The sequence below is a fragment of the Canis lupus genome, chromosome 24 (genome assembly GCF_011100685.1).
Source record: "Canis lupus familiaris isolate Mischka breed German Shepherd chromosome 24, alternate assembly UU_Cfam_GSD_1.0, whole genome shotgun sequence".
NCBI lineage: Eukaryota > Metazoa > Chordata > Mammalia > Carnivora > Canidae > Canis > Canis lupus.
Window position 1 is genome coordinate 33,762,560 of NC_049245.1, and position 23,625 is coordinate 33,786,184.

The following is a 23,625-nucleotide window of genomic DNA, read 5'->3' on the forward strand; positions in this document are numbered from 1 at the left end:
TCTCTGCTCCCCAGGACTAATTGCCCTGGCCAATCAGATCCTGGGGTCAGTGAGCACCTCCTCCTTTCCTCCCCCACCCCCATTCCAGAGTCCTGGCCCATTACCTAATTTAGCCAAGGGCCCTTGCAGAGAAATTTAAGCCTGTGAGCAGGTGGCAGGCCTTGACGTCCTAGATTCTTGGGAGAAGAACCCGCCCTGCTCCACTGCTTTAGGGAGCCCCTGCTCAAGAAACACGCTTGCTCCAAGATGGGTGAGGATAATCAGAATCCAGAAAAGTTGAAGCAGCATGGCAGACAGGAAAGAGCACGAGCCTTGAAGTCTTAAACCCAATACTTTCTTTGCAAGCTGTGTACTCTTAGGCAGGTGACATGCCACTCTGAGCTTCAGTTTCTGAGCTTCAGTTTCCTTCTCTGTGAGGTGGAGATGGGGACAGTCATGACCCGCCCTCACAGAGAGACCAATGAGAAATGGGGCCCAGGTGTAAGTCGCCGAGCTTGTGCCTGCTCTATAGGGTTGGTGCTTGGCAAGTGGAATGTCCTGTCTGAACCATGCTAGAGGGCAGGGGAGGGGAGGAGGAGAGAATGACAGCCAGTCACTGAACCTCTAGGTTCACACTCCATGCTAAGCATTTTAACCATGTGATCTCACCTAGTCGTCATCTATAGGGGAGAAGCTATTATTATTCCCTTTTTACTGGGGAGCTTTGTTAAATCACAAAGGTCTATAGTCATGTCAATGATTCTTATTATTCCTGAAGGGAAGTTGGGACAGCCAGGAGGGGACCTGTCCAAAGGAGAAATCTACAGATCCAGGAGATGGGTATGCATTTGGAAGAGAAATAAACATTGAGGGATGCCTGGGTGGCTCAGCAGCTGAGTGTCTGCCTTTGGCTCAGGGCATGATCCCAGTCTAGGGATGGAGTCCCACATTGGGCTCCCCACAGGGAGCCTACTTCTCTCTCTGCCTATGTCTCTGCCTCTCTCTCTCTCTCTGTATCTCTCTGAATAAATAAATACAATCTTTTAATTAATAAATAAACATTGAAAGCAGATCTTTCGAGTTTACCTGCTCCAGGGAAACGGTGTTTGTGATTCACTTTTTTTGAGGGAGAGGGGGACTGGGGGCAGGTTCTCTAGGTGGGTAAAGGGGCAGCAGGCCCTTTCCTAGAGCTCGGTGAAGAAGTCTGGAGCAGCTTGGCCGGCCATCTGGAGAGTGAAGGGATGGGCAGAGCAAGTCTAGTCCATACTGAGCCCAACACCCAGGGTCTGGGCTGGGTGTTGGAGAGGTAGCCGAGGCTGTGGACAGCAGCTAAGTCAACAGAAAGAGCACTAAGGCAACTGAGCGCAGAGCCCAGGGCCAGCGAAAGGAGGCTGGATTCCAAGGAAAGGCAGATAGACAGTGGCAGCTGGGCTGCCATCTTCCTCTATTTATAGACATTCCCAAGAAAAGCTCAGTGGAGCCAAGCCGGGCTACATAAGGCCTCCCCCTGCCAGGCAGAGGGCCAAGGGGCAGCGACACTAGGGGAGTCCAATTTGGATGTGAGCCCTGGAACCACAATGATTTCTTTGAAGCAGAGAGTTTGGAACGCTCCACAACCATTTGTTCATTAATTTGTTCTTGCATTTATTCAGAGAAATAGATAAGGTCCAGATTTATCTATTCCCTTTAACCTCCCAATCTCAATCCCCTTTCCTCCCCATCTTGCATGCTGCTCTGGTCTGGTCAAGTTAAAATAGAGCTCCAAACGCCACCCTTTAGAGCCTCCAGGTCTTTGTACATGCTGTTTGTTTTCTGCCCGTAACCCCCATCTTCTCTTCACCTGCCTACATCCCTGTCATCTTTCTCAACTTGAACATCACTTCCTTGTGGTGCCTGGCTAGCTCAGTCGGTAGAGCATGCAACTCTTGATCTTATATATAAACTCTTATATATATACTTATATAAACTCTTGTCATGAGTTTATATATAGAGATAGATATAAAATATATATATTTAAAAGGGCACCTGGCTGGCTCAGTCAGTGGAGCATGGGACCCTTGATCTCCAGGTCATAAGTTCGAGCCCCACGTTGGGTGTAACTTGAAAAAGAAAAATACAAATCAAAAATAACATCACTTCTTTCAGGATCCCTCCTCCCCTACACAGGCCAAAGGAGTCCAAGGCAGTCTTCAATCATAGTCCTGAGCATGCCACATGACATGACCTGTTCTGAGTTCCATGGACCAAAGATTGTTAGTTGTTCATCACTGCATTCCCTGGTACCCAGCACCTGGCACTTAGCAAGCACTCAATAAATATCATGTTCTTTTATATGAATAACTGAACTGAGTGGCATCTGGTTATGAGGAGGAACTTCCTAACCATCATGGTTGGATAATAACAGGAATGGGAAGCACTGGGAGATAATGAGTTTCCTGTTACTGAATGTGTGCAACCAGGAACTTAATGACCATCTCTAGGGGCAGTTTTAGGGAGATATTATACAGAATCCAGGATAATGGAGAGAATATAAGACATCAGGAGAACTAGTTCTCGTCCTGTTTGTATGACCCAAGGCAGGTCCCTTCCTCTCACTGAGCTGCAAACTTCCCATCTGTAAAAAACAGAAGTACCAGACCAGATTTCTGACAACCCATGGTTTTGTCTTTTATACCCAGACTTGTGAGACATATGCCAAAAGTTAATATTCTTGTTTGCTGTTCAGTAAATGAGTGAGTGTTGAATAAATTAAGGAATGAAGTGTGTCTTTTTTGCCCCAATGTCCTACGCTAAGTGGAATGAAAATTAGCTAGAGCCTTGAAATTACATGGGACTTGGCCATAAATCCCAGCTCCCCTATTTCCTTGCTCTGGATTTTGGGAAAGTCAATTTGGCTCTTCATCCTGAAAAAGGACCATTGTTATCCAATAATAGCTCCCTCCCCAAGATGTGTGAGATGTCACCCTATGTAAAGTGCCTAGAACAGGGTGTAGGACGCAGTCAAACCTCAAAAACTGAGAGCCCTGCCTCTTCTGCACATAGTGGAGCAGGGAGTGTGTTGTGTTTTCCATTCAAAGCTACTTTCCCCCACCTGTCTCTCCTGTGCCATTCAAAAAGGGTAGTAGGAAGGATTGTCAGAGAGATTTTATTTGTTCAGTTGTATAACAAACAATATCTGCCCTGCTAGGGACTGATCACGAGGGCTTTTGACAGGAAGTGACAATTAATTCTTTCTGACCTACTCCTGCCCTCCCGATAAAAGGTAAAACACAGCCCTTCAGGGAAGTTGCTGAGATTACCAGGCCTTCTGTATCGGAAAAGAACAGAATGAGGAACTCATAGCTGCAAGTCCCCACACTCAGAAACCTCTGGCAAGCTGTGTGACTCTGGGCAAATAACTCTGCCTTTCTGGATCTCACTTCCCCGTTTATTACTTCCTATGTGTGAGGCTCAAATGAGATTTTAAGAACCTGTGAACACTGTAGAAACAATAATCGCTACGTGACTGATGGATATGTCAGCCCCAGGTCTGCGCCAGGCACTGGATCAGGGTCCTTCCAAGAACCAATTACAAAATTAGTACTAGTTTGAAATGTTCCTGTTTCACACAGGAGAAAACCTAGGTTCGAAGTCAGACTCCAACTCGGATAGCATGTCTTCCCTTGGCCTCAATTTTTTTCACCGGAGTGATGGGCCTCCCGCTGTCGCCTGACTTTGGAAAGTTGGGAGTGCTGGATGGATGGAGACTGTGGGATAGATTGGGGCCCGCCGGGGCAGGCCGGGTCTTCGGGATGGGTGGGAGGATTCACGGAGGCTGGGAGCCCCTGCGGATTGGGTACGATCCCGCAGGGGGGCTGGGGTTCGCCCAGGCCTACCCAGGATTCCCAAGTCCCTCCCGGAGCGGAGGGCCCGGGATTCCCGGGAGGCTCCGGGGAGCGGGCGGGGCCGGGGGCGGGGCGGCGGCAGGAAGCGGCCGGAGCGGCGCTGGGAGCGGCCTGGGCCCGGCGAAGCCCGGCCGGCCTCGGTAAGCTGCCGGGGCTGCAGCCCGGCCCCCGGGGTACCGTGCGCCCCTGAGCGCAGGAGGGAGAGACGCACGAGCGGGCGGGAGAGACGAGGGGAGCCTCGCGGCCTCTCCCGGCAAGAGCGCGGCCCTAAGTCTGCGCGGGGAGTGGGGGGCGGCGACGCCTGCGGCCCGCGGGACCCCCAACGGGCTGGGGCGGGGCCTCCGCGGCGCCCCTCCCCCCGCCGCCTGGGCCCCGCCCCTCCTCCCCGCGCGGGGCCCAGGGTCTTCCCTCCGGCCCCCGCCCAGGACCCAGCGTGGCGCGCTCCCCCCAGGGTGCCATGGCCTCGCGGCTCCTGCACCGGCTGCGGCACGCCCTGGCCGGCGACAACCCGGGGGAGGCGGCGGCCGGCCCGGAGGCCGAGCAGTTCCCGGAGAGCTCGGAGCTGGAGGACGACGACGCCGAGGGCCTGTCCTCCCGCCTCAGCGGCACCCTCAGCTTCACCAGCGCCGAGGACGAAGAGGACGAGGACGACGAGGACGACGGGGAGGTTGGCCCCGACCCCCTGCCCTCCGGGGACGGGGCATCGGGAGAAGATGCAGGCGAGTTCCCGAGGACAGGCGGGAACCCTGGGGCTCCATTAGGCCTCCACCCTAGCCCTGTTCCCCAGCCACCTCTTGGCTGTGTGACCTTGAGAGAGTCACAACACCTCTCTGAGCCAAGTTTTCCCTCGTGTCAAATGGGGTAAATCACTCCCACCTCGAGGCTGCTGCGGGCATTAAACGTACAGGGTCTGGGATACAAATCGTAATAATGTGCTTGCCATGTTTTGCGGGATGGAGGTATTTAGAGCCTACTATCTGCCAGGCATGGTTTTGGCACCTGGCCCCTCTCTGGCCCTCAGTTTCCATTTATGTCAAATGGAAATAAAGCCTATCTCACCTGTTGGGAGGATGAGGGTGGGCATCATACACAGTTTATGTCTAACTTAGCCCCAGGCCCACTGATGTGACTGGTCGTGTGCTCATGCAGAACGGAGCCCCCCACCTGATGGGCAGCGGGGCAGTCAGCCCCTGGCAAGGCAGTTGCAGGATTTCTGGAAGAAGTCCCGGAACACCTTGGTGCCCCAGCGGCTGCTCTTCGAGGTGACCAGCGCCAACGTGGTCAAGGACCCACCCTCCAAGTACGTGGTGAGTGAGGGCCCAGGAACTCCTGGGCTGTGAGTCTAAGTCTGGCTAAGAGAAAGGGAGGAAAGACTCCCAACTTCCTGCAGCGGTGGGGGGCTGTGGGGCGTGGCTATATAGTTATAAATGGTCATCTCATTTTAGAAATGGGGAAACTGAGGCCAGAAAGGGGATGTAACTTGATCAAGTCCTTAGGCAAATGACAGCTTTCTGAGGGATTATGGACCTGCCCCCATCCTGGTTTGGAGACTAAGAAAACTGGTGTGTGCGCCCCACCCCCACCCCAGATTTTGCAAACCCTAGCAAAATACAAGATATACAGAAAAGAATATTATGTGGGTCAGACCTGAGACCCAAGTTGCATTGGTTAGTGGCTAAAACGGGTTTTCGATCCAGACCTTGATTCAAACTCTACTTTTTCCCAGCTGTTTGACCTGGGGTGAGATGTGTAACCTTGGTGACCCTCTTTCCTCATTTCAGCGGTGAGGATAAAGCAGAGAATTGTTGCAGAAATTAAACGAGACAGAAAAAAAAATAAAATAAAATAAAAAATAAACGAGACAGAGATGCCCAGGTGGCTCAGCAGTTTAGCACTGCTTTCGGCTCAGGGCATGATCCTGAGTGCCAGGATCAAGTCCCACATCGGGCTCCCAGCATGGAGCCTGCTTCTCTCTCTACCTGTCTCTGCCTCTCTCTGTGTCTCTCATGAATGAATAAATAACATCCTTAAAAAGAAAAAAAAAATGAGATAGTGCAGAGAGAGCCCTTAGCACTGTGCCTGGCGTTATGAAGTGCTTGATAAAATGGTAGCTCCATTATCCTGACTTAACTTTGGCTTGAAAATGTCTGGCATCTAGGACCTGTTGTGGCCTCCTTACAGCCCAGGTGAATCAGTCCCCAGGCACCCACAGTGTACACAGTAATCTTGTTCTGACAGCTAGATTTAGGGGGTAGGTGGGGTTGGGATGAAGAGCAGTGTGGGGGAGGGCCTTGGAGTCTAGTTTTCCTTGCCATGGAAGGGAGAAGCTGGCATGGGAGAATGAGGTCTGCCAGTCCTGAAACCCAGCCTGACCTGGCCAGTCCTGGCAGACTCAGACTTCCTTCATCTTCACCACCCTCCTCCATTTCTGACTCAGCAGGAAAGGGGCCTGGAGCCCTGTCCCACATCTGGGCCTCTCCATTCCTTTCTGCTGCTGTTAGTCAACGAGGGCCACGCCCATGGGGTGACTGCTCCAATTTGAGCAGGGATTGACTCTGATGATCTAGTCTTAAGTGGCAAGAGTCCCAGCCAGGCGTCATGCACAGGAAAGGGACCCTGAGGAGCAGCCGAGCAGCAGGGAAGTATGGGGTGAATCTGGGAAGAGAATGACAAGATAGAGCAGGAGGGCCAGATATGCCCTGGCCCATGTCTGGGGAGACAAGTCCCCTCCTCTGTCCAATGGGACCCTAAATTCCCGATTTAACTTTTCCTGGGGGTTGAAAGCCCAGGCTGTGGAATTAAGCAGGCCTGGCTATTTCCCAGCTGTGACTTAGAGGACATCTTTGAGCCCTTTGTCCCTCGTGGAGCCCACTTCCTCTGCTGTCAAACAGAGGCAGGGACTCCTTACTTACTGTGCTTCATAGTAAAGTGCCCAGCACAGCACATCATGGCACAGGGCAGGTGCTCAGTTAATGGAGCTACTGTTATTATTTTCTATCTTGGCAGAACATTACAAAGGTCAGATGATAATGGATATAAAATGTTTCCTTTCTGCCCAAAACTTAAAAATAAAAGTAAAAGCTACATGAATATAAGGGGTCATTTTAGACAATGCTTCCTGAAGTATATTTTGCAGGAAACTGGTTTCCTGGAATGTTAATAACTGTTTCTTAAAAAAAAAAAAAAAAATGAAGCCACTATGTTTTGGGACTGCAGAATTGAATGAGAGTAAAATAAATTTCTTAAAGATTAAACTTTTTAATCCTTGATTTTTTTTAAGATTTTATTTATTTATTCATGAGACACACAGAAAGGGAGAGAAGCACAGACACAGTCAGAGGGAGTAGCAGGCTCCATGCAAGGATCCCGATGCGGGACTCGATCCCGGGACTCCAGGATCACACCCTGGGCCGAAGGCAGGCATCACTGCTGAGCCATCCAGGGATCCCCAACCCTTGATATTAATGTACTTTGAGAGAAGCAAAGAATAGACCAGAGGTGGCTAGAATATTGGTGGTTTCAAAGAACAAATTTGAGAGAGAGAAGTCGGGGTTTGATGTTAGCATGCCTTCACCATATCATGCCTCACTAACCTTTTTAAACCTGGTGGGTCAACATTATTACAGAGTAATCTATATTCCGGTGCTCAGACCTCGGGGAAGCTTCATGGTCATCTTGATCAGCGTTTCTCAAACATCAGTCATTTCAGTGCCACCTTCATGATTCCTGTCCTAGCTAAATACTACTTGTATCATCCCTTGCTTACCATTTTTCTTTAAGTCCATCTATTTTTTTTCATAAGTTTAAAAGACTTTAAAGCACTACTGTGTGTGGAAAGCCTTGCTTGCCAGAAAAAGAACCATAAAAATTAATTGATTAAATCCAATAAAAGCAGTGAAAATGAAAACTCATTAAAACCCTGCATGAATGCTGTTGCCTGAAGACCCAGACCTGAGATTTGTTTCCTAGCTCTTTTTTCTTTTTTAAGATTTTATGTATTTATTCATGAGAGGCAGAGAGAGAGAGAGAGAGAGGCAGAGACACAGGCAGAAGGAGAAGCAGGCTCCATGCAGGGAGCCCAACGTGGGACTTGATTCCGGGTCTCCAGGATCAGGCCCTGGGCTGAAGGCGGCACTAAACTGCTGAGCCACCTGGGCTGCCCCTGTTTTCTGGCTCTTTTCTGAAAGTGGAGATGAGAAGTGTTGGAGAAGTGCATTTTAAAAACTAAACTGAGAGCTTCTCAGCTTGTAGTCAGGATCCAAAGAGAATTAGGGGGGAGTCATCTCCTGTCTCTGATTCAGTATTACTCCAGCACATACCACCTAAAATCTCAGGACCAACATCTATATATTTTCTAAGTGGACGGACACTGACCTAGGCCAATGTTTCATTCACTAGAGAGGAAAGGAAACCCAAGGGGGTACTGCTTTGCAGATGACACACCGAGAGGGAATAGCTGACCAGGGGTTAGGACCTGAGCCCAGGCCCTGATGTCCTGTTCACAATGATAGCTATTGGGGCTATCTGAAGACCTCTCCTCTGGTCTGGTTTGGAATAACCTGGCTCTGGATGTGGGGGCTCTGTGTCCAGAGTGGAACAAAGTCCCAAGCTGGTCTTGAAGGCTGGTTCAGAGGCCCAGGAGATCAGCCTGGGTTCCAGCTCGCAACTGGTTTACCAGAGGGGCTGTCAGAAGAGCGAACTACCCGATCAGAAGGGAGTGCTCCCTGGAAGGGGCAAAAAGGGCTGGCAGCTCCAGGCACTGAAGCTCATCTCTGTCTTTCTCTCCCTGTGCTGCCTTGGGCGTGGGTCGTTTCAGACGAGCCTCAGGTAAGATGAAGCTGGGCTACCTGGCTGCTGCCCCTGCAGCTCCCACCCTCCCGGGCCCAGTCTCTGGAGCAAAGGGAAGAAGTGGGTGAACACAGTTTGAGGTGTGGGTGTGGGGAGGGAAGGGACGCATAGACAACTCACACCTGTCCTGACCCCACCCTCCCCACAGCTCTACACCCTCGCCGTGATGGGTCCAGGGCCACCCAGTCGCCAGCCGGCCCAGATCTCTCGCCGCTACTCGGACTTTGAGCGGTTGCACCGAAACCTGCAGCGACAGTTCCGGGGCCCCATGGCTGCCATCTCATTCCCCCGGAAGCGCCTGCGCCGGAATTTTACCGCAGAGACCATTGCCCGCCGCAGCCGGGCCTTCGAGCAGTTTCTGAGCCACCTGCAGGCAGTGCCTGAGCTGCGCCAGGCCCCAGACCTACAGGACTTCTTTGTGCTGCCTGAGCTGCGGCGGGCACAAAGCCTCACCTGCACCGGCCTCTATCACGAGGCTCTCGCACTCTGGGCCAACGCCTGGCAGCTGCAAACCCAGCTGGGCACCCCCTTGGGCCCTGACCGCCCTCTGCTGACCCTGGCTGGGCTGGCCGTGTGCCACCAGGAGCTGGAGGACCCTGGGGAGGCCCGGGCGTGCTGCGAGAGAGCCTTGCAACTGCTGGGGGACAAGAACCCCCACCCTCTGTTGGCACCCTTTCTGGAGGCCCATGTGCGGCTCTCCTGGCGGCTTGGCCTGGACAAGCGCCAATCTGAGGCCCGGCTCCAGGCCCTGCAGGAGGCGGGCCTGACCCCCACACCACCCCCCAGTCTCAAAGAATTGCTCATCAAGGAAGTACTGGACTGACCTTGCCTAGACTTCAGGCCACTGTGGGGAGAGGCACTGCCCAAGGACAGGGGGCTGGCGGGCAGTGAGTATGACAGCTGGGAAGCTGGGGGTGGGGTGCTGGGAACCCCTAGAAGTCCTATGGAGAATCTATAGTAGACCAAGGAAACCTGTTCTTTCTGTTGAGCTGGACTCAGGACAAGCTTCAGCTGGGGTTGCCCTGGGATGGTGCAGGGAGGAAGTCTGCTGCAGCTCATGAACGCCTGGGGACTAAGCCCCAGGGTAGGTCAGTGTTCCCTCTTCCTTGGCCAGAGGGCCAGGGATTCTGCCTCCAGAGTCCTGGAGTAGGGCTGCGGTCTGGCCCGGGGGAATTAAAGGCCGGCAGCTCCAGTGGTACTAGTCTCTTTATTGGGTTTGCGGACAGAAGGCCCAGCCCTCGACTGTAGGAAGTTGCGGGGAGAGGGGCAATCCTTGAAGCCCTAGGCCGAGCTGGTCCCTCTGGCTACAGCTTGCTCTTTGAGGCCCAGGGCTTCACTCGGATCACACCCTCCTGGGCACAGGACACAGCCAGGACGCCATCCCGACGCCACAGCCGCCCTTGGACCAGCCCCCGGGAGCCACCTGTGGGTGAGGAGAAGGGTGAGAAGGGCATTCTCTCTCCTTCACAGCACAGCCAACATGCTCCTTGAAAAGTGTCCAGCCCATCTGGCTGCCCCATACAAGGGCACACCAAGTGTTGTGGCTTCTCCCAACTCTAAGTGGCCCTTTATGAGCCTAGTATGGATTGTCCCTGGGGGTAACTCCTGTGGGAACCTCACTTGACAGTTTAAAAGCACTTTCACATATCCACTGGCTTCCTCAAAAAGCTCACAGGGGGAAGAATTCTGAGGGCAGTCTGGGGTCAGAAGCTTGGCTAAATAGATCCACCCCACCCTGGCCACTTGTGGTAGGAAACCTGGCAGTTCCCTAATAAATCAAACCGGGGCCTCCAGGGTGGTAATTCACCAAAAATACCCCTATCTTCACCCCTAGCAGGAAAAAGGGGGTTGGAGAGGGCCTGGGGCCATCACATCTGGCCTCCCTCCCTCCCTGCCTGGAGGCTCCCTTACTAGCCTTGGGCCTGAGTAGAAGAAGCCACTGGTCCCCCTGATGCAGAGTAGAGCTTAGTTCTCCTAGTAGCCAAGTGAAGCAGGCCTCAGCCCATTTTCCAGATGAAGACACTGAACTCCACAGAGCCTCAGGTACTCGGCGATGAGGAGCTGGCCAAACTCGACTCTATGTGTCCTAACTCCCAAGTTTGCTGATCCTGTGTGGTGACGCTATTGGTTCTGGAGAGTTCCCCTTCCCCTGAGGAGAGAATCCCTTTCGTTCTGTTCCTGTTTTACAGAGCAAGGCCTTTTTTCATTTGAAATGTACTTCCCAGGAGAGGAGCCCAGGGCTCTGAGACTAGGCGGTGATGAACTAGTCTGGGCTTCTCTGTGAACTAACAAGCAGCCAAGTGGCGGAACCCTTAGAGACTACGGAGGACCCTGAACCCCACCCAGATGGTTAATCAGCACTATTGCTCGAAGACCTGCTTAAAAATAGTTTCCTGGATTTCATCCAAGACCTGCTGAGTCAGAATCTTGGGGGTGAAATCTGAGAATCTATTTTGAAAAAGCTCCCCCAACTGGCAATCTGATGTGCCACCAGGTTCAGATACCACAGCTCTAGGGGTATCTAGAATAAATAAAAACAAATAGGGGACCCTATTTGTTTAGATGGAGAAACAGGCTAAGAGAAAAGCTGGGACTTTCCCAGGATCACACAGAGAATCTGAAGTGCTTCTGGGACCAGAACTGGGTCTCTCATCCTCCCTGCATATTAGAGAAATGAAGCTGACCCCTTTCAAGCCTCACACTGGAAGACAAGAATGCCAGAGCCTAGGGGGGCAGGATCAGAGAAAGCAGGCTTCCTGCCCTCCCCCCACCTCAATCCCTTGTCCCATGTGGCCCCGTACTCACCAGCCCAGGGGCTCTCACACTCATAGAGCATCCAGTGGTCAGCTCGGAAGGGAGTGTGGAACCACATGGAGTGGTCCAAAGAGACCATGAAGTGCACCTTGTACTGCCACTGGTGAGGCAGCAGCGCTGTGCCCAGGAAGGCGTAGTCCGAGATGTAGGCAGCCACGCAGCAGTGCATCTTCATGTCGCCCTCCCCTGCAACATGTGCCTGTCCCGTCAGCCCCGCACTCCTGGGCTTTATAGCTCAGGACCTGCAGAGAGGCGGGCCTAGAGGGGCTGCCATGCACAGATATGTAGACTGCATAAGGGCACCTGGCCCCAGGTATATGAGCCAGGTAATAAAGGAGGTAGGGAGGGGCAGAGGGCAGGGGTAGGTGAGGACTGAATTCCAGTCTTCCCTCCCTAAGTCTCCCACACTCCGCCCCCTAAGGGGTGTCTTCCAGCTTGCACAGAGCTACCATAAGGTTAGCAGGGGTCCTGGAGAATCTCGGCAAAGCACCTTGCTTCCCCAGAAAGGGCCTACATTGAGGTTAATATAGTCACCTCCCCTTTATCCTCACATAAGTGGCCAAGAGAAGCCAACTTCCCCATCACGCCAACAAGGAAACAGGCCCAGAGAGGGGAAGTAACATGCTCAATGCCACAAAGGGCATACGAGGTCCAGGCCTAGTCCCTGAAGTGTTTTCTTCTAGTCCTTGGGGTCCTCTTACCAATGTAGCCCCGGGCTCGCACCCAGAACATCTGCTTAGGCTCCATGCTCTGCAGCTGGCTCAGGGTAGGCGGGTTTACTGGCTTGATCTCAATGGGCACCTCCTTGGCAGCAATTCGGTTCAGTCCTACTCGGTACTTCTCTTGGAGGTTGGGGTCCCTGAAAGTAAAGGGGAAAGGGAGACCCTCTCTGAGCTGCTTCTGTGGCCCCTTCCTTCCTCCATGGGGGCTCCTGACTTTTCCCCACAGCTCCCCTTCCATCCAACAGGCAGAAGAGCATAGTGTCTGAATCCCTTCTTTGCCGTGTATGAGCCCTGTGAACTTAAGTTTGTAACCTCCCTGAACCTATCTTCCCATCTGCAGAATGTAGGTAATGACAGCAACCTATCTAACACTGCAGGGTGGCAAGGTGGACCCCGTAAGAGGCACTGCCCTAAGCATTTCACATGTCGTGACTACCTCGTCATAACAACCCTGTAAGACAATGCCACCATCATCATCCCCATCTGATAACTGAACTGAACTAAGCACTGGGGAGTCCAAGAAGCTTGCTCAGGAAGTGGAGAAAGCAGGATGTGGACCCAAGTGGTCTGGTTCCATGGTTCAAGCTTTTACCCACTTCGCTATTCACAACTTTCAGGAAGCAGGCTGCACAACCTGGAGCCTCGGACTGGCCTACCTAATCCTCAGCAATTGGGAAGACTGTGTTCCCGGAAGGAAAAGCCCATCTCCAGGGAAGCCCCTCCACCCAGTAGCAACCACTCCGAGTGCTCTTCACCAGGGTTTCCATTTTCACCCCCACCCTCTAGGTCTGCCTGTCCTGCAGACCTTATGTGACGATGGCATGTTCTGTATCTGCACTGTCCACTCTGCTAGCTGACCTTATGTGACGATGGCATGTTCTGTACCTGCACTGTCCACTCTGCTAGCTGCAAGCCACATGTGGCTACTGAGTGCTTGAAGTGTGGCTACTGTGACCGACAGAATTGTTGATTCTACTGAATGTTACTTTAATATAGCCACATGTGGCTAGTGGCTTCCTTGGATAGCACAGCTCTCTATTTAGGGACCTTTAAGAATGATGTCCTCCTTTCATCTCAGCAAACATTTTTAGCTCTGAGAGCAGACCAGGCTCTGTGCTTATTCCTCTCTAATGGTAGTGGTATAACTACAATTCACTGAGCTGTCACAAAGTGATTTATTGTCTTTTACCTCACTTAATCCTCATAGCAGCTTTATGAGGTAGGAATTACAATTAGCACCCTTTTATAACCGTGAACAGAGGCTCAGAGTGGGAAAGCAAGTTGCTCAACCTCACACAGCCAGCAGAAAGAGTCTAGATTTGAACCCAGGCCTTTACCAAATGATCAAACCCACATCTATCCCATCAATAATCTGCTGCCTCCCCAGCATGCAGCACAGGACAGGGGAGCTCTCCTTATGATACAGCTGTGAGGTAGCCAGGACAAACATAGCCAGTCCCAATTTTTAGACAAAGAACCAGGTCTCTGACAGGCTGGGAAGTTGGGCAAAGTCACACAGCAGCAGGTGAGTACTAACAGAGGCACAGACCTAGCCAGAACCCATGTGTCGGGATCCCTGGGTGGCGCAGCGGTTTGGCGCCTGCCTTTGGCCCAGGGCGCGATCCTGGAGACCCGGGATCAAATCCCACGTTGGGCTCCCGGTGCATGGAGCCTGCTTCTCCCTCTGCCCATGTCTCTGCCTCTCTCTCTCTCTGTGACTATCATAAATAAATAAAAAAAATTAAAAAAAAAAAAAAAAAAAGAACCCATGTGTCGTCCTGTGTCAGGACCCAGAGCTCTTTTCACTGCCCCAGCATTTTTCCAACTTTATTAGCTGTGATCCAAGAAAGGAATATGTTTCACCAGGTGATACGGAAAATATTTAACACACACTAAAGAAAAGGTAGCAGGGACTGTCACTCTCTGCCAGGTATTACCTCCTAGGCTGCTGGACCATGAGTGATTCCCAAAGGAGGAGAGGGATCACTCAAGGCCTGGAGAGGTATATACCATGTGATTAGAGAAGTATTTCAAAATTTTAACAACCAGGAAAGCTGCAATAGTACCCGAACTGGCTGAATCATACACTCTGCCTTTATAGCCTTACCTGACACACTTGCCTGTGCCCCATACTTACACCAGAGAGACACCCAACGGAAACTCAAGTTTTACAGAAGGGGTCTTACCCTTAAGGCACACAATACGCTCCAGTATCTGTGTTGTTTTGTTTTGTTTTGTTTTAAATACCAGTCAAGACCCACTAAAGGATTCTATGACCTACTCACAGATGACAACTGCAGTTGTCCCAGAGCCTCGGGGTCTCTTACCTTAAATACTGGTCGATGAGGGCCTCATGGTCAAGCAGCTGTTCAGGCGGGGGCACATTGGGCATGGAAAACTGGTGCTGCGCAGGGCTGGGCTGAGTCTGCTGGAAGGAGGCCTGGCAGATGAATATGGGCTTGCCGTGCTGCACAGCCTTCACAGAGCGTACTGAGAAGCTCGTCCCTGTTCGTGTCCGCTCCACCTGGTACAGCACCGGCACTTTTGGGTCCCCTGCGGGGAACACAAGTGACACAGTGAGTCCTAGGAAGCCACCAGAGGAGCAGTCATCGTCACCATGGCTGGACAGTCACCTCTGCTACTTGTATTCTGTTCCTTTTCGGCCCAGTAGTCCCTAACTGAGGCCTGCTAGGGCCCAGGGACTAGGGGTACAACAAGTACCAGCACCTGTCACTGGGCACTCCAGCACAAGTGGAGCTCCTCTCTCTCAACAGCACAGAACACAGGGACATTGCCATGTTCCCTGCATTTGCATACTGTCCCTGCCGCTCACTGGCTGTGTAGCCTTGGAAAAAGAAATCCCTGAGCGCTTTACCCATCTGTAAGATAGGGATCATCAGTGCTTGTACTTCTCAGTATTTTAAGGAGAATTAAATCAGTCATAGTTGCAAAGCATTTAAAATAGTGTCCAGCACACAGTAAGTGCTCTATATGTTTGTTAAAGAAAATAAGTCATCCCAGCTTTTGTCTTGCTTCCATCTGTGACTGGGGGATCTTGTCATGAGTCCAGGACTATTCTTTAGATCAGAGGTCAGCAACTCTGGCCTGCTACCTTCTTTTTTTTTTTTTTTTTTTTTTTTGAACAAGCAAAAGCTATTTCTTCAGAGTTTAGTATAGCAAGGGAGTCAGTTACCATCACTTATGTCTGGCAGAAACTCAAAGGCAGGCAAAGGAGTGGGAAAGCATTATTGTGAAAAAAAAGATTCACACTATACCACAACTGGAGGCTGTTGGCATGAGGAATCTGTAGGGAAGCTAATTAGAAGCAGGGCATCCTATATAATTGGAGAGGTATGCATATTTGGCTTTCTCTGGTTGGTTCTAAGTTGGAAGTGGGGACAAGAATTAGAGAAGCTATCAGCTTTTAATCAAGTCTTTGGTGTTTGGGGCTGATTATTACAGGGGCTATGCTCTGGCTTCCCGGACTGGTTGATAGGGATGGTGGCCTGACTTCCTACAAGTCTGACATATAGACAGTGGGTTGGCTTCCTGTGCTGCTTGCTGCCAACTACGGATGAGTTCTATCTTTTTTTAAAGATTTATTTAGGGGCACCTGGTAGCTCAGTCAGTTAAGCAATTGCTTTTGGCTCAGATCATGGTCCCAGACTCCTGGGACCCTGTTCAGTGGGGAGTCCGCTTCTCTCTCTCCCTCTGCCTGCCACTCCCCCTGCTTGTGCTCTCTTATGCTCTCTAATAAATCAAGTCTTTTTAAAAAAAGCTTTATTGGGCAGCCCAGGTGGCTCAGCAGGTTAGCGCCACCTTCAGCCCAGGGCATGATCCTGGAGACCTGGGATCGAGTCCCATGTCCGGCTCCCTGCATGGAGCCGGCTTCTCCCTCTGCCTGTGTCTCTGCCTCTCTCTCCCTCTCTGTGTCTCTCTCATGAATGAATAAATAAAATCTTTTTAAAAAATGAAAATAAATAAAAAAGATTTATTTATCTATTGGTGGAGGGAGAAAATCTTCAAGCAGACTCCACGCTGAGCACAGAGCCCAACATGGGGCTCAATATCATGATCTCACGACCCATGATATCATGACCTGAGGAGAAACAGAGTCGGCTGCTCAAACAACTGAGCCGACTGAGCCTCCCAGGCACCCCAGAGTTCTCTTTTTATATATGGCCTAGCCATCATTTGTCTCTTCATTCTCTCAGGAAAAACCATCGTCAGTCACTTTGTCCTAGATGCGAACAGCAGTCACTTGGCCCTTCTCTCTTGGGTGTCTGCAACCCCAGTGTAGTATGGAAGTCACTGGCTCTGCATTGAGGCCTATTAGTTAGTCCTCAACAAACTGGTCTGGAGGGTTTTGGGGAAGAGAGAGTCTCCTTGGTGTCCCTGAAGTCCTTCAGTGTCTCTCTGATTCGGGCCGATGTTGGAGAACTCGGACACCTTAGCAGTGAGACATCTTGGGGATGATTTTCAATATTCAGACAAAGAAGCAGATCTCCAGAGGTGTTGCTTCCTCCACCATCATCCAAATGAGAAGCCCACCAGGCACTAGAGGCTCATTCAACAGCAATATACATCACCATCTGAAGCTGGTTGGTTTGCTCAGCAGCCTGCTGGCTGGCAGTGCCAAAGGGGCATTTTTATCAGAATGGGTGTTCTTCAAGGTTGAAGGCCTTTAGGAAGGGCTTCCCAAAAGTCTAGATCCTAGAAATAGCTACATGTGCAGTCTGATTTCAGGAGCTGGAAAGGAACCCTCCTTTCCCTACCAGCAAACTTAAAAAAGGAGAAGGAAAAAAAAAAAAAAAAAAAGGCTCTAATCCAATCCTTAGGCTGTAGCTAAAACATAGTACTTCCAGTTACTAGTGATTTACTTTTCAGTGTGAATGAATTCCAGACCTGTTCTTGGCCACTGTTATTGGAACAGAGTAGATAGGCCCTGAAATATATTGAAGGAAGGGGACAAATGGTTGTGGAGTGACTGCTGGATACCAGGTGGCATTAAAAACTAGAGCAGGTTGGGGTGCCTGGGTGGCTCCGTCAGTTAAGCATCTAGCTGGATTTCAGCTCAGATCACGATCTCAAGGTTGTGATAGAGACCCCTTCTCCCACTGCACTGAGCTCCATACTCAGCAGCAAGCCTGCTTAAAAATTCCCCTCTGGGGGGCAGCCCGGGTGGCTCAGCGATTTAGGGCCACCTTCAGCCCAGGGCGTGATCCTGGAGTTCCGGGACCAAGTTCCACGTCAGGCTCCCAGCATGCAGCCTGCTTCTCCCTCTGCCTGTGTCTCTGCCTCTTTCTCTTTCTCTCTCTCTGTCTCTCATGAATAAATAAATAAAATCCTTAAAAAAAAAGAATTCCCCTCTGCATACCCCACCAACACAGTCACTCCCTAAAATAAATAAATCTTAAAAAAAAAAAAAAAAAGACACTAAGGCAAGTTTTCTCCAGTGGGTCTCACAATAGCTATGCAAAGTAAGTTTTATCTCCATTGAACAGATGAGGAAACTGATGCTATTAATAACATTTTCCTGACTACACATAAGCCCATTTACATATTGTCTGTTGTTGCCTTTGCCCTAAAAAATCTGAAATATTTTTTTTTCAAGAAGGCTCCATGCCGGTATTATGCTGAGTGAAATAAGTCAATTGGAGAAGGACAAACATTATATGGTCTCATTCATTTGGGGAATATAAAAAATAATGAAAGGGAATAAAGGGGAAAGGAGAAAAAATAAGTGGGAAATATCAGAAAGGGAGACAGAACATGAAAGACTCCTAACTCTGGGAAACGAACTAGGGGTGGTGGAAGGGGAGGTGGGCGGGAGGTGGGGGTGACTGGGTGGTGGGCACTGAGGTGGGCACCTGACGGGATGAGCACTGGGTGTTATTCTGTATGTTGACAAACTGAACACCAATAAAAATAAATTCATTAAAAAAAAAAAAAGAAGGCTCCATGCCCAACATGGGGCTTGAACTCATGACCCTGAGATCAAGTGTCACATGCTCCACGGACTGAGCCAGCTAGGTGCTCCAACACATTAAATATTTTTTTATCTGGCCCTTTACAGAATAATGTTTGATGATTCAACTCTAGATTTGCCAACCTCTAAACCTATGCCAAGTCAGATGACTCCTGTACTACATTTTTCTATGTCTTTAGAGAAATACCTTAAAAAAAATTTGAACTATCATTTTATCCAGGATTTTTTTTTTTTAAAGATTTTATTTATTTATTCATGAGAGAGACAGAGAGAGAGGGGCAGAGACACAGAAGGAGGGAGAAGTAGGCTCCATGCCGGGAGCCTGATGTGGGACTCAATCCCGGGACTCCAGGATCACGCACACCCTGGGCTGAAGGCAGGCGTTAAACCGCTGAGCCACCCAGGGATCCCCCCTTATCCAGGATTTTTAAAAAAAGAATTGATATATGATAAATAGCCAAGGATAACAACCCCTACCCCAGCATCAAGCTGTCTTGCAACCTTTCAAGAAGCAGGTAAGGACACAAATGATTGGTGATTATTTTGAAATAGTAGCGTGGGCATGTCTCATTTCATGCTGCTCCTGGATGGAGACTTTCCAAGGAAAAAGATCCTTCCCCCAGAACCTGGTAGCTCTCCCCTGGTTTGAAATTAATTATCTCCCAAGACTGAAAGAGAATAGCAAAGGGGGGAGGACAGAGTATGGAGCTTGAAGAAATACACACTCAGGGGGATCCCTGGGTGGCGCAGTGGTTTAGCGCCTGCCTTTGGCCCAGGGCGCAATCCTGGAGACCCGGGATCGAATCCCACGTCAGGCTCCCGGTGCATGGGGCCTGCTTCTCCCTCTGCCTGTGTCTCTGCCCCTCTCTCTCTCTCTCTCTCTGTGTGACTATCATAAATAAATAAAAATTAAAAAAAAAAAAAAAAAGAGATACACACTCAGGTTTAAATCCTGGCTCTGCCTCCCTGAACGCTCTGGGAGCTGGTTACATAACCTCTTCCGGTCCCTATTTCCTTAGAGGTGGAATGGTGGCAGGCAGGCATGCCCACCCCTCATGTTTACTTAGAAGGACCAAACAAGGGACACCTGGGTGGCTCAGTGGTTTAGCAGACATCTGCCTGAATGTGTTCCTGGGGTCCCAGGGTTCTGGGATTGAGTTCCACATTGGGCTCCCCGTAGGGAGCCTGCTTCTCCCTCTATGTCTCTGCCTCTCTGTGTGCCTCTCATGAATAAATAAACAAAATCTTAAAAAAAAAAAAAAAAAAAAGGAGCAAACAAGATAAGGTACATAGCTATTCTCTTTATCATGCAAATTTTACTTATTCCTATAAGCTCCTCATCAAAAAATAGTTCTCATTTATGGAAAACCAGCAATAGTCCAGGGCCTGCACTAGATACTTTACCTGAGAAGACCCAGAATTCTTTCAGAAACAAAAGAAAGAAGCCCATTCAGAGGGATCAGGTAATGCCCTCATTGCCACAAAACAAAACAAAACTATCTCATTGGGCTAAAGGATTACTGTATCAAGGCCTAGCCCTTTTGGAGCTTACAATTAAACTGAAAAAGAGTCCATCTGCTCCCAGCTAGCATAAAGGTAAGAATGGGGCTGACCCCACAGTAAGTATTCAAATACTTTACAGAAATGATTGTCAGGGGGGCACCTGGGTGGCTCAGCAGTTGAGCGTCTGCCTTTGGCTCAGAGCCTGATCCCCGATTCCCAGGATCAAGTCCCACATTGGGCTTCCTGCATGGAGCCTGCTTCTCCTCCCTCTGCCTGTGTCTCTGCCTCTCTCATGAATAAATAAATACAATCTTTAAAAATAAAAAAAAAAGAAAGAAAGAAATGATTGTCAGGGAGTTACAGGCAACACCAGGATAGTGGGTAGTAGCATGGGTATGCAGTATGAATAAAAGGGTACACTATTATAACTACACTTGTAAAATGAAGGGGAAAACCTTCCTATTGTTTTCTTAATATAAATCGCATATTGTAAAATTCCATAGATTCTTCTCAGCTCATGGGACTGTGCAGAAGAATTGGAAGCATCTGCCTTAGGAGTGAGGAGAAGGGAGGGAAAGTGAGATTTTTATATTTCTCAAAAGAAAGCATGGGTTTTAAAGGATTGCTCTCTCGTTCCTTTATTTGATTCCAGAGCTACAAGCAGCTGTATGGATCTGGGGCTAGGCTCCTCTCCTTCTCCATTCTTCAGGTGGGATGAACCAAGCCTGGAAGAGATGGGGGATGGAGGTGGGGGTGGTAACTACTCAAGATGGCTTGGTGAGTTAGTGGCAAAGCTGAAACCAGACCCAAGGTTTCTTGATTTGCACACTGGTGCTCTCTTCTCCAAGCCAAGCTGCCTACTGCTGAACTCCTAGCACAGGTGACAGCATCTCTCGGAGGATCCAGTACAGTGCTTGGCACCAAAAGGTGTGTGAAGAATGAACAAAAAACCTGCAGGGAGTAGTTAAGCAACAGAATCTTCTGTCATTCCATGCCAGATAACAAGTCATGTGGAAAACAAAAGCAAAAGAAAAAATTAATTTCCTTACTACTTAAACCCATTGACAAGTCCTTGAAACAGGTAGAGTGATCTCTAGAGACTCAGCTGCCTCCAGGTGAGTACTTTGCTAAGGGCAAGAGGCAATCTTAGTTTAACATTACCCTGACCCTGTAGGATCCTGGAAGTCTTCTTTAGACACGTAGAAATTCCTTTGGAAACTTCCTTTATCTCTACCATATTGGCATGCTGCATGTTGGCAATCACCCAAGCATATGGCCCACCAATACACATCTGAAGGGTCTCATGACTCAGGCTTTTTAAGACAGGAATAAATGACCTTTTCCTAACAATAACTAGCCCCCTCAAGGTCCTGGAAACCTGACTTCTAAAATACCTTGGAAACTTGTGCTGTCCCTAACCCCCATCCAACTTGAAAGTATATAGTCATTTGTCACAATCCCAGTACAGCCTTTTCTGCCCAGAAGTCCTGTTCTCGTGCTCTAGTAAGACCACCTTCTTAGGGAAGCCTGGGTGGCTCAGTTAGTTAAGCATCCGACTCTTGATTTTGGCTCAGATCATGATCTCAGGATGCTCAGCAGGAAGTCTGCTTGAGATTCTCCCTCTCCCTCCTGCTCTCCTCCCCCCACTCTTTCTTTCTAAAAATAAATAAATCTTTAAAAACAAACAGACAGGGACACCTGGGTGGCTCAGTGGTTGAGCATCTGCCTTTGGCTCAGGTTGTGATCCCGGGGTCCTGGGATCTAGTCCCACATCAGATTCCCCGCAAGGGGCCTGCTTCTCCCTCTGCCTATGTCTCTGCCTCTCTCTCTCTCTGTGTGTCTCATGAATGAATAAATAAAATCTTTTTTAAGAAACAATAAAAATAAAAACAAACAAAATCATCTTTTTACACCAAACACATCTCAAGAATTCTTTCTTGATCATTTGCTCTGCCGCCAACATTTCCTCAACAAGCACTCAGTGATCTCATCCGTGTGAAGTCCAACACTCCTCTGGGCCCCAGACCTTGCTCCTCTCTAGGTTCCCCTGAGGGGAATCAACTGTCTCACTCTCCCCTCCCCCACCGCCCTTCCTCCCTCTTCCAGCCCATCAGCCCCCCAAGTCCAGGAACAAGTGGCTGCTGGGCCCTCAGGGTTGGGTTTGGGTATAAAGAGGGGATAGTTTACCTGTCCGTACAAAGTAACAGTGCAGAGAGTGCACATGGACGTCTTCACTCACAGACTTGGCTGCAGCCACCAGGGCCTGGCCCACAATCTGACCCCCAAACAGCCGCTGGGTTGTGGGTACCCAGTAATGTCTTCCTCTGTGGAGAGAGGGGAAAGCAGGAAATACTTGGGCCAAATCCTGCAACCATCCTATAGGGCAAGACCTCTCAACCTTATTGACGTCTGGGATCCTTCTGAAATCTGGTGAAAGCCATGGACCCTTCTCCCAGGCAAATACCCTTACTCTGCATACAGCATACATGTAACTTTAGTGCCTTCAAGACTGCCCAACCCTTCTGTGGGCTTCAGTTAAAGATAAGGAACCAGCTCTCTTCTTTTACCCAAAGAGAACAGGGATCAGAGAGGGAAAGTGACTTGAGTGAGGTCAGTCAACTTAAACATTGCCAGTCCTGAGCAGTGTCTGCGTCTTCTGCCCCCAAGTCCAGTGTTTCTTTCACTGCCGATTCCAGGATAAAGCAGAAGCCTCTCAAGGCCATAAGGGGACCAAGATGATCCCCAAGAGCTGCGGGCAGACTGCGTTCAGGCCTGCCACTTGGGCCTCTCAACTTTAGCCCAGTTCTTCCAAGAACTACAAAGGGTCCTAGAACTCAAAGGGTCCTCAGGCTTTAAGGGTAACCCTCTCGCGCACAGATGAGGAAATGAGGCCCTGGAACTCCAGCTTCCTACCACTGAGGCCAGCTCAGCTCCAACCTAGGTTAGCATTTAAAAAAAAAATATAATGCCTTCCAAGTAGCCCCTCCTAGTCATTTGCAATTCATTAAGTAGGGGGAAGTGAAACTCTAACATTTAAGATTGCCTCTGAAAAGCCAGTAGGAACCCTGACGGCCAAAACTATTAAATCCCTAGCTGCAGAAAAGCATTTAAGTGGTATCTGGAAGGAAACTGGCTCAGATCTCAGGGCAATGAGGTACTAGATCCAAGTGGTGGAAGGTGCGAGGTACGTAAAAGGAAAGAACAGTGAATATGCAAGAAGCTGCTTCTAAATTTTCAACCGGATCAGCTGCGTGCATTTAAGTGACCACCCTTTCTGGGCTGGCCCCTAGGGACAGGACTCCTCCAGAGAGCCTGCTGTGAAGGCTAGCTCAAGCCACCACTTCGTCTGCCCGGATGGCTAGGGCCTCCTAGTGGCGGGGCTGAGCAGACCTGGCGCGCACCGGAGGAAGCTAGGGCAGCGAGACCAGCCAGGTCTGTCAGGGACCAGTTCTCTCCCAGGCGCGGCAGAGCCTGCATCCTGCACAGAGCCCATCCCCGTCCGGGGGGCTATGAGCAGGAGGCAACGCGGTGGCGGCATCGAGGTCGGAAGTCTCTGTCCCAATGTGGGGGGTGGCGGGGGGAGGGGTGCGAGCCAGATGCAGCCGGCTACCTGAACAGATCCACGTCTAGCGGCTCGAGGTTGAGCACGCTGGTAACCAGGACGCTGCGGAGGTCCCCGGAGGGATCGCCGCCGCCCTGCTCATCCTCGGGAGCCTGCCGGGACGCCATGGGGTTCACGCGCGGCCAGCCAGAACACCGCGCTGAGCGGACACGAGGACACCCGCACTGAACGCCGACCTTCTTCCGGCAGCTTGCTCCAGTAACAGGAAATCGCCTCAAGGCCCCCCCGCCCAAGAAAGAGGGGTCCAAGTTATGATTGGTCGGC

General features: G+C 50.3%; 2 protein-coding genes across 4 annotated transcripts; one reads left to right on the forward strand and one right to left on the reverse strand.

Moving 5' to 3' along the window:
- The first annotated feature begins 3,958 nt into the window (after window positions 1-3,958).
- SNX21 (sorting nexin family member 21) lies at window positions 3,959-9,906 on the forward strand. Of its 2 annotated transcripts, XM_038572488.1 has the most exons (4): window positions 3,959-4,003; window positions 4,315-4,582; window positions 5,013-5,170; window positions 8,860-9,906. In XM_038572488.1, the coding sequence occupies exons 2-4, from the start codon at window positions 4,321-4,323 to the stop codon at window positions 9,532-9,534; spliced, it is 1,095 nt and encodes a 364-aa protein (XP_038428416.1). In that variant the 5' UTR covers window positions 3,959-4,003; window positions 4,315-4,320; the 3' UTR covers window positions 9,535-9,906. The 2 variants fall into 2 exon arrangements, with proteins under 2 accessions (XP_038428416.1, XP_038428415.1); XM_038572487.1 differs by lacking the exon at window positions 3,959-4,003 and having other exon boundaries at window positions 4,271-4,582.
- On the reverse strand, window positions 9,900-23,575 carry ACOT8 (acyl-CoA thioesterase 8). Of its 2 annotated transcripts, none has more exons than XM_038572489.1 (6): window positions 23,350-23,575; window positions 21,927-22,063; window positions 14,575-14,800; window positions 12,227-12,384; window positions 11,517-11,711; window positions 9,900-10,134 (listed from the first exon to the last, which is right to left on the reverse strand). In XM_038572489.1, exons 1-6 carry the CDS (start codon window positions 23,466-23,468, stop codon window positions 10,016-10,018), a joined length of 954 nt encoding a protein of 317 aa, XP_038428417.1. In that variant the 5' UTR covers window positions 23,469-23,575; the 3' UTR covers window positions 9,900-10,015. The 2 variants fall into 2 exon arrangements, with proteins under 2 accessions (XP_038428417.1, XP_038428418.1); XM_038572490.1 differs by lacking the exon at window positions 9,900-10,134 and adding an exon at window positions 10,401-10,860.
- Between the last annotated feature and the right edge of the window lie 50 nt (window positions 23,576-23,625).